Source organism: Teleopsis dalmanni, chromosome 1, assembly GCF_002237135.1.
Source record: "Teleopsis dalmanni isolate 2A chromosome 1, ASM223713v2, whole genome shotgun sequence".
In the NCBI taxonomy this organism is placed as follows: Eukaryota; Metazoa; Arthropoda; class Insecta; order Diptera; family Diopsidae; genus Teleopsis; species Teleopsis dalmanni.
In genome coordinates, this window is record NC_051846.1 from 224,913,948 (window position 1) to 224,925,135 (window position 11,188).

General features: G+C 28.8%; 1 protein-coding gene across 1 annotated transcript in view; it reads right to left on the reverse strand.

Moving 5' to 3' along the window:
- LOC119667523 (nucleoporin GLE1-like) overlaps positions 1-2,846 on the reverse strand; it is a 9,917-nt gene extending 7,071 nt beyond the window's left edge. Inside the window, exons 1-2 of the mRNA XM_038076826.1 lie at positions 2,666-2,846; positions 35-282 (exon numbers count right to left, since the gene is read on the reverse strand). Of these exons, the coding sequence (XP_037932754.1) occupies positions 35-282; positions 2,666-2,846 (429 nt within the window). The remainder of the gene's footprint in view (positions 1-34; positions 283-2,665) is intronic.
- Positions 2,847-11,188: the final 8,342 nt, after the last annotated feature.

The following is an 11,188-nucleotide window of genomic DNA, read 5'->3' on the forward strand; positions in this document are numbered from 1 at the left end:
AATATTTTTGATCGATGTCCCCTTCCGTTTTTGCATCATCATATTCGCCGCTACCTCTGCAAGCTTGTACTATTATCCATTTTAATTTTCCATTTAATTCCTTGATTTTAAAAAGAGGATTGAGTAGCAGTTTTTGTATGGAAATTAATTTTGGTACGTCTTCATTGTCTTTTTCATCCTCTTCTTTGTCGTAAGCGACTGTTTCATCTTCGAAGCCATGCGATAGATGAACTATACAAACATACTCAAACTGATTATATTTTTCCTTCCAATTTAATTGTACTGCAAGGTAAAAATAGAATTAATAATTATTTATTATATTATAGTGTGTTTTCTATAATAAGTAATACTATTATTAAACTTAAATAATTTTTATTAATTAAGTTTAATTATTAATTTATTAATACAAAATAATCTATATCTTTAGTGGAATTTACTAGCGATGTTATTTGCTTGCATTTCACAACTCATGCAGTTGAAATCTTATTACAATCTTTACACATAGGTAATACCTATAGGTATACCTAATACCTATTAGGTATAGCATAAATAGGTCATGATTATCTATAATTCTTGCAGAACTTGCTGTCGATATTATTATTATCCTGCATTTTACAGCCCATGCAGTAAAAAACCTATTGTAATCATATCACATGTAGCATGAAATGGAATGCGATTTCGATTCTGATTTCGTGGGGGCACAGATTTGATCACAAATTTTAGTATGAATTTCAATATAATGAACTATTTTTCCATTATAGTACACTTCTCGATATATTAACAGTTGAAATTTGATATTTTTAACTTGTTTTTGACTTTTTTTACTCTCCCCTTTATTGATATCCCCTCCTCATAAACTGACCTGTTGTGAAATGAGATGTTGAGATTCAGTATTTAGTACATTCAGATATATCAATATAAAATTACCCTACAAATTATTTTCATTTTATTAAATTTTTTGTTTTTTTATTGATGAATGAGGAACATTGATTAGTCTTTGCAGTTTGTAAATATAAATATTTAGATATTTTTAAGATAACATATTAAACAAAAACTTAAAACATTCATTATATAAAGTTTTAAATAATTAAATTCTAATAGAATAATTATTCTTAGAATAAGTATTTGTTAATAAATTAAATTAAATAGTTCATTTCCATTATTTCTAATATTATCAGTATTAATATCCAAAAAAAAAACCTTAAGAAAATCACAGGTTTTTTGCGAGAATTTGAGAGGAATTCTTTAAATTGTCTATATTAGCAGTTTACAAGATATCTTGTCCATTGGGAGAAAAAAATATCTGCACTAGTAGTAATAATAGTAGCAAGTGATATAGTGATATAGCATTAGCATATAACATCTTATGTTTTAAGTTATACACTTAATATACAGAAAATAGATTGAAAACATATATATACTCTCCGAAATAAAGAGAGCACATCATCAGTACTAATAGTAGTCGTGGTAATAGTAAAATTCACATAAATAAACATACTTGGTCACCATTTCAGACCCATATATGTTCTTAGCTAAGCAGAAAGCTCTAAATATTTGTTGCGTGAACATGGCAGTCAATACACAAAATTTATTTTGATAATTTTTTGAAAAAAATTAAGCTTATCTAAACAATTCAGCTGAGAATTCTTTTACCATGCATATATTTTTAATAAATTTGGTTAGCATATTTGTGGACCAAGATTTTTCTTAATCATAATCGGTCAAATTACTTTCTCATCAGAAGCAGAAATGAAATTAGAGATGGGAAGAACCATAATTCATAAGTAATATTAGAGGTAGGAGTTTAATATCATTTTCTCATCATAACCAGCAATGAAATTACGGATGAAAAGAACGGTATGGATATAGGGATGGGCGCTGATATATTATTCTGTGAGAAAACATAACTTTATCGATCCATCGACAAACATATATATAAATTATAATTTAAAGGAAATAAATTACAGCATAATTATAAGCATCTTTTTTTCAAAAATATAATAATATTAGAACGCAGAAGGGGTGCTAGCAACCTACTACGCCTACCTGCATACACCTATTTCTTTATTTATTTTTAAGCTTATTTGTATTATTTGGTACTAAGAAGCTTAATCAAAAGATAGTTTTTATCACTTCTTATTTAGCGAGTTAAGCTTTAAACTTATAGAGGGAGAACAAGCAGCGACATTTTGTGGGGACTTGTACCTTTGCGTTACTCTTTATATATTAATTATTTATGTTGTAATTCTATATAGAACCTTTATTGACTAAGCGGCAAGAATTCAGGAAAATTAGGAAGAAAATGATTACTGAGAGAAATAGATTCATTTTTAAATTAAACCGGGATATTAAGCTTGAAACAAAAAGTCTACGTTCAGTCAAAAAAATAACCTTAATATTAATATTTCGAAACCTTTATATTTCAAAAGTAGTTTTACGCTTCTTAGACCTTTTATTTTTTTTTTGTTTTTTTATTGCAATTTATAAAGTGTTATGTATTTTCTTCTTTTAACATAATAAGTTAAACAAATTATCTATTTAAAGAACACTTAACGTAAGATTAAATTCCACGTAAATAAATATTTATTTTGTTATCAGAAATAATTTATAAAATAAACATTACCTGACCTATTCAGTGTAACTATAAAAATTATTGGCTACTTACACTTTTTCATTTCTTGTCTTATTTGTTTTTCGCTCCAATCCGACCAATTTAGAACATCGATATTAAATGGTTCGAAGGTTTTTATCAATTTATAGACATCTGGACTACTCCCTGCTCGATCTTTGCTTTGATTAACTATAATTGCTAAGCCAGGCAAAAACTTTTGTTCACTTTCAGCCATTTTTTATGAACTTAAAGATCAAGACTTTTAAGCACTTTTGTTGTATTTAAATATATCTATTGCACAACTCTTAGATATATTTTTTTTATTAATAAAAATTTTATTACTTTGTTTGTTAAAAATGCGTTTTCTATGTTAAACAATTAAAACAAAAACAAACAACGTGTTGCTATAGTCACGTATACCAGATACACCAACGGCTACGTTAGCTCACGCCAATCAATCGGAACAATACTAAATATTAAAAATTCTGTGAGTACTGCTTACTGCATGTATTGCTTTAAAATAATTATTATCAAACTGTAGAGGCACTGATAACCACACTATAAACTTCTCTGCCGGCGATGTGCGAAAAATAGCTATAAACAATTTCTGGAACTAATACGCTCCGCACTCATTTGTGCTCAAACAAATATTTTTTGTTTTTTTTTTTTTGCAATGTAATATGTGTACTCTTCTGCACTCATTCACGCTCTTTCTCTCACTCTGTTATTAAAATTATTCTCTGTCATCTTAACAAAAATGTGTGAAATTCAAAATAAGCACTAAACGATTGTATAGTAAAATATGGGTTCAACAAATCGAAACCAAATCTGTTTGGTGGAAGTATTGTGTAAATTCCACTTATGAAATTTATTTGATTTAATTTCCAGGAAAGACCTCTATCAATGAAAGCGAATATCTGTGAGTCAGATCATTAATTTCTGCAGAATATATTCGATTTCAGTCATGGAAAGATTATACCTTTAAATTTTTGCAGCTTTCTTCATGCCGCCTAGTGCGAAATATAATTCATTGTTCATTTTGATAAGATAATGAAATACTTAGTAAATGTATTAAATAGAATTTGAAAATAAAATGTCTTCAGCGTTAGCTTAATTTTCTTTGAAATATAGCAATACTTGGTAATTACTCTTTCACTAAGTAAAATAATGAATTGATATACCAATTAAATGTATGGCTCACGCTAATCAAATTGAACGCTTAAAGTAAACATCAACTCATTATCAATGCTTTCCGCTATAATTGAAGTAATTATTAGAAAGTCTTCAAATAAAAAATTATTAATTGTTAAAAATGTTTAATGTATGTTTAATGGTTTTAATTTATGAAAATTAATAAAATTTCTTGAATTTAAGCCATTGTATAATTATAAAAAGCTACACTGCTATGAATTGTGGTACAAATCATTTGTTCATTTCTTTTTGAAATGTTTATCACAATAGTAACATGCAATATGCGTATTACTTCATAAATTAACACCATGACATCTACAGCTATCCCATAATACTCCCCTAAACCGACCACTGCGTCTTTCACTGTCTCTTAACGTGTCTTACCTAAGCATATGCCCTACAATCTGACTGAAAAAGAAACCTGTTTACATATAAATAGCTTTATAAAACAATTATACCATCATAAAACATTTTTGGGTTCAGTCCCATGTCTTACCATTAGCTTCTTGATATTGTGAGAACAATGCCAGCGCATGTGAAAGACATGAATCTTCCATATAAGCTTACTATTCAAGTCCATCTCCAAATATTTCACTTAAAGAGATAATGCCAACGTTGCTTCTTGAAGAGGTCAAGTGTATTTTAATAGGACTTACTGAAAGACCTTGTTCGTTGCGTTAAAAATCGATTTTATATAGAAATTTTTGCATGCTTATACATAACATCCTTAATAAATATTCGCATATATACTTCATTTACAAGCATACAGCAATTACTATATGCCATATACCTTTATAACCTCTTCAGTGGCACTATCGTCATATTTTTCAACTGTAATAAACACTCACTTTAATAGCACCTTACAAATGCAATGGACAAGTACTTTATCAATAATGTGACGTATAGGCGAAGAACATATAGAGCATATAGAGAACATATAGAGAAGAACATATATAATTGTCACTGTCAGAGGTGTTCTTAAAAACCCAGCTTTCAATCAATTATTCACCATACGAACATTGTCACAAAGGGCTCAATTGCAGGGTTGCTAATACTAGATGCATATTAGTTTTATATTAAATGTTAGATGGTAATAAAAAGATAAATGGGAGTAAAGTCTTGATAAACAAGTTTTAGTTATGTGGAAACTCTATAGATGTACAATTAGATATCAAATATTAAACAATTTTTATTAGCTTCTTCAATATGAAGTTGAATCTTAAACAAACGTACTTCAAGAAAAACCTATAAACGAAAATCAAAACAAACTTTGGAAGTATAATACGTATAAAAATTCGACAGGCTCTTAAGTAATCTATACTATTTTTATAATATTTATTTTATTATTAATTTATTATTTAACTAGCCTAGATAAGATGTTACCCACATCTAATAATCCAAACATAAGTTTAACAGATTTAAATGTTTTTATTCTACATAATTAATAATTTATTGCTTAAGCTTAGGTAAATTTTTTTAAAAAATATTTTGTTATTTTTTTTTGTTTTTATACGGACTTATTGGTTAATAGTTAATAGTTAAATAATGATTTTACTTTTACCAATATTTCGGCTATAATCTATAATCATCATCAGGGTACTATACAATTTAAATACATGTAACAATAATTTGGTCCATATTATAAAGAAACAAATACATTAACATCGAAACCATGAATAATTTATATATTTACCATATATAGAAACTATTTATACAATACTATGACAATAGATATAAAAATAATATATATAGGAAAAATATATTCATCCTCTTCCAGATTTGTCGATCCTATTTACTATTTATTTTAAATTTAATTAAATTAAACAAAAAACAATATGAATAGTTTAATTGACTTCTACTTTCTTCATTTATTATAAAAACCGAATCGCTTACAGGTTACCATTTGACGTTCTATAAAGTAAATCCACTTAAACAACACTTAGCATCGCATGCCAAACACATTTAAACTGTCAAATTACAATTATAACGTTTAGAGAAGCGGTTCCAATGTCATTTTCACAGCACATTCCCGTCATCTAAGCCGCGCTTATCCAATGAAACTGTGGTGAGCTTGTCATTTTATTAGGCATTAGATTTTGTCGGCAACGCATGCTCATCTCACGGACGCACATTAATTATATGCCACATTTTACATTCGTAGCTAGTCGCCACAAATCGTGGCTTCAACGCAATCAAGACTTAGACGCTTAAACGATGTAATAGTGTTAAAAATAAGGCCGGAAAATAGAAATATAGATGTAGTGACAATACTATTGAGCATAACCAGTTGCCGCCTTTGATTTTGGTGTGAAGCGTGCAATCCGCATCTTGTTCCAAGTGTTGACAATGAATGTCAACACTTCAGCGCTGCTAATTTATTTGCTCATGAAGCGCACGCTCAAATAGAGCAGTCAGTTGGACAATTATAGTACACTCCATTCTAAAATCTCAAATCTCAAATAATTGGAATTTGTGATTTAACGCAATACTTATTTGGAATATTTGTAACTGTTACACATTCCTTAAATAGCTGTTTACCTTTATATTATTCTTTATAGATTATTATTAAAAGAAATTCTTGTTATATGTCTGTACGCATACGTATATATATGTTATATATATGTATATAAGCATATATATGTATGTATATGTATGCAATTATACAGTTACGGGTATGCAAAATAATTTTTTATGGTTTGATAACGTACGGACTTACGTCTAATCACCGTGAAACTACACGTTCGTTTTCAATGAGCAGCCTGGAGGCCTCACCACTTACCTCATTAACCGTTGAATTATTTTATATATAATATATTATATTATATTGTACTTAACTTACAGTAACTGCGTATTGTAATTTTTGCTGGTACTACATAATTAATTAATTAAATTTGCTTAAAAATCAATTATAATTTTAATTCTTACAATGTTCTAATGTGAAGTACTTTCCTCTGCCTCTGCCTTCTCTTAAAGACCCATCAACGAACTCGTAAACTCTTATTAAAGAACCATTTTGTGGTGCTAAAAAGCATGGAAGGGAATGAATGCAACAATTTGTCTTCAACATTTTCACTACATACTTAACTGTGTAATTTATTATTGTTTTCTTTTATTTTGTTCTTCATTGCTTCTTTTCTTTTCTTTTCTTTTCTTTTCTTTGGTATACGATTTTGTTTAATGGCGTTGCACTTGTTGCCTCTTTGCCTATAATTCAAATCATACATTAAAATGTATATGATGTGGTGCAATGAATTATTTTCCTGGTTGCTACTGCAGCCATGAAACCGGCACTTATTTCAGGCAACAAACTTCAGGCTGTTGAGGTAGGTTAATTTTATTGGCCAAATAAGTGGGTATCAAATTTAATTTACTCTACTAACATAGCAAACATAAACAAAGAAGGGAAGCATAAGAGTTTACCATGAAAAGAATGTTATGTGTAAAGATCCAGTGACTGGCGTGTCAAAATAGGGTTAAGAAGCACACCAACAATTACCGAAGTAAAAACCAACAAAGACATCGACAATGGACAATGTAGACGTATTTCAATACAAGACCAAAGTGCATGGAGCGTTAAAGTGAAGCAAAATAAATAAACTTGTTTGATTGATTTCGAGAAAAAAAAAATATACGAGTATATATATAAAAAAAAAACAGCTATAAAAGAAAAAATGTTGCCAGAGGCAAATATAAAATGGCTTGGGTAAGGTCAAGTTATGCGAAATGGGTTTTAGCTGTTCCTTCAACAAATGAAATCCGCATAAATATTTAAATAGAGCAGTTAAAGTCGAGGTAAATTATTTGGTTTTTTTTTTTACATTTTAAAAGAAAAAATATAATTGTAGCGAGTTAATACTTAACTAAGCAGAAGAAAATGTTCAAAGCTTTAATACTCCCAACACAGATAGTTTTTGTTACTAATCATCTATTTATTATTTACTTACCTATTATATATTTTGAGAAAACTCTACTACTTTGAACTCTTAATTAACCATTTTAAGCATCCACAGATAAATAACTGTATCTACTATCAATTAGGATTGAGATATACTAATGTACAACGTTACGTTTACCGTGAACGGGAATATCTATCCTGCAATCATTTATTTAAAAGTTCAAATAATCTATTAAATAAAAAACACATTAATAACAGAAAACGAACTCAGAATAAACAAGTAAACAATATTATATATGCACAATTAAATTAAGTCGGTGAATATTTGAATAAGTGACTTTCTAGGTAAAAAACTAGATATTAAACTAGGAGAACCCTAATGAAAATTGAAGCATAAAATATTTACTGCTATTTTAACATGTTATCGTCTGTTCTCCGGAACATAAAGTACTTTAAAAATGTGATATTACTAACCAGATTTATTCTTATGGAATTCAGTTATATGAGAACTAAAGTGCAAGCAGTATCGAAATAATTCAAATCAAGTCAATCTGAGATTATTAGATCTATTGGCATATATTGGTTACTAAACACAGCTACTAATGCTTCAGAGATAACTATAAATAAAGTACTTTTAAAACATGATAGAACTAAACACATTTATTCTTATGGAATTCGGTTATATGAGAACTAAAGTGCAAGCAGCATCGAAATAATTCCAATCAAGTCAATCTCAGATCTATTCGCATATATTGGTTAGTAAACAGCGCTACTAATGCTCCAGAAATAACTATTGTTATCGTTATCCAGAGTAAAAATAGAATACCTGAAAGAACTTAGCAAAAAAAAAAACTAATATGTGCCAACTTAAATATTACCTCTGTTTCTATAAAAAATAAAATGAAATGCGCTATTGTAGATGAAGATGAAGCACATACCTTACTACAGAAATTATAAAGTTAAAAACCGATCTAATCGAATTGAAGCCCGGTATTGGTCACATATGTAAATACTATCTATATATTATTACCATCTACATATGTGCACTGTCACTCACCTATGCAATCCATTCGAGGATGGTATCCTTGTAATAATTGATATGCAACTATCTCAAATCGCATTTGTTTTATTAAGGTAAAGTTTTTATTTTATGTGCTACTTACTTGTAAACTTTTCTTTTAGTGAAATAGTTTTTTTTTTCATCATAATTAACTTTTAAAATTATATTTCTGAAATAAGTTTGTTTGTCGACTTTCCCACATAATGGTTTCTTGAAATTTAGTTAGTTAAAATAAAAAGCATAATTATCTTTCTTAATGAAAGAACTTCTTAATTTGTTAACACTCTTACACTTAAGACCTTTCTAATATCTTTTTGCCTTTCTTTTGTTTTGGATATCATATCTCGGTTTGTACAATACATGCTCACTTGGCTTTCGTGCATCGAACTTCTAAAAATTACTAGGAAATTATTTCTTTTAATAGTTTACAATATTTTTATTATTTATAAGGATTTGTTTAATGCTGTTGTTGTTGTTATTGTTGCTTTTGTTGTGGTGTTGAAACGTACACCCACGATTTTTACGCATCCACTCGATCTATTTCAGCCGATCTTGCACCATTAAAGCAAAGACTGTATTGGAAAAAAAAGCAAAAAGTAATAAAATTTGTTCGTGGCTGTCCATTGTGATCTTCGTGCCAATTTTAAAATCTTCACTTTAAAGCTTAGAACCAAATTACAACAACCTTAACAGTTCACACTTCCCTTTAAAGCTACACCAACTAAAACAACAAGAACAACAATGCCAACGACAGTAACAACAACAACAACAACAACTCTATCACTTGTGCGAAAATTTCTTAAATTGGATCATTAAAATTTCTTCCTAACCATGGCAAGTGATCCTCTTAATGTTCTATGTTAGGTCGTAGCAGTTTTTACGTCGTCGTGTCTATAACAGAAACATTAACCTATGTGCTCTCTTTGCTCATAATGAAGTTATGTTATGCATTACGAACTCAATTGCTCGTTATATTGTTGAATGCTGTACCACTCGTTGTTTTATGCACAACGAGTTGAAGTTTTTTATGTAATAATGAAGTTCGAAGTGAACGCGTTAATGGTTGTTGCTTAGTTATGCATTAAATGCATCTATAAAGAATTTTCATGTTGAATTCTATGGAACTCTATAAGTCAGAAATCTATTGGTGGTGCATCTCGTTGCACAATAATTCTAATTTAATTTTTATTTCATGTGCTGCTTAAGCCAATTTTGGTTTAAAGTGTTTCGGTAACAGTTTCACGCTTCAATTTCAAGTCGTGATTTTCTAAAGATACAAATTTTTCTCACTTCGTTTTCTTGTAAAAATTTAATGCAATTCTTGCAGTTTTAATCACGCAATGCCTTAAATACGAAAAAATTAACAAAGTGTAACAAATTTTATGGCTTATAAAAATATTAGATAATTCAAAAAGTTATTTGCAATAATAGTAAAGATAAAATGGAGAGATGATTTGCAGGCATATACCTAGAGTTAAATTTATATATTATTAGAGAAAACTAATTTTCTTTTCTTTCTGATCATAATAAATTTAGTTGCCAGGAATTGCCAAGCTTCTCTGTAAATTATTATAAAATTTTTTACCATGCACTATGACTTAAAATTTTAAATCACATTCAATTCAAAATACGTTAGATTGTACGCTTCGTATTTGATCTATTGGTCATACTGAAAAATAAATGATCACTGGTATTCCTAAACAAAAAGCAGACGCTTTATCATGAATCACATTTTTCTCAATTTTTTTTTGTGTTTATGATGTCTAAACACACTATTGAAATCAATATTTGGATTTTATTGCAAGCGAAGCTTGAACCTATTTGACAAGCATATGGAAGACGAATGGGCTATGGAATGGTCGGTGTACAACCATCACTACAAATCGATCAATACCAGTGTTTTAAAAGCTATATACCAACAACCATGCACTCGTCAACAATGTCAGATTTTTATCCGATTGCGTGTGGGACATTCAAAGCTTTTTAATGAACATCTTTTAAGTGGCGATCAGCCATCAACCTGTCCATTTTGTAAATAGCACACCATCCATAGATCATATACTTAACGATTGCCCATCTTTTAATTCTATTCGTAGTAATATCTTTCCTAATATCTCACCAACCAACGTTTTAAAAACAATTACTGTTAAAAATATACTTTTGATGTATAAATATATTAAAGCCTGTAATCTAGTTAATAAAATTTAATTTATAATATCCGAGCTGAAGACCCTGGCAGCTAGCGCTCGTTTTTCTGATCTAAGTTATAATATTTTATATTTTGTATATAATAATAATAAATAAATAAATAAATAAATATTTGTTCACAACTAAATTCTACAGTGAACTACAAAATAGTCTTATTTTCAAAAAATTAAAAAACATATCATGTGTGAATCGCCTTGTACTGTGCTACACAAAAGTTTAAAGT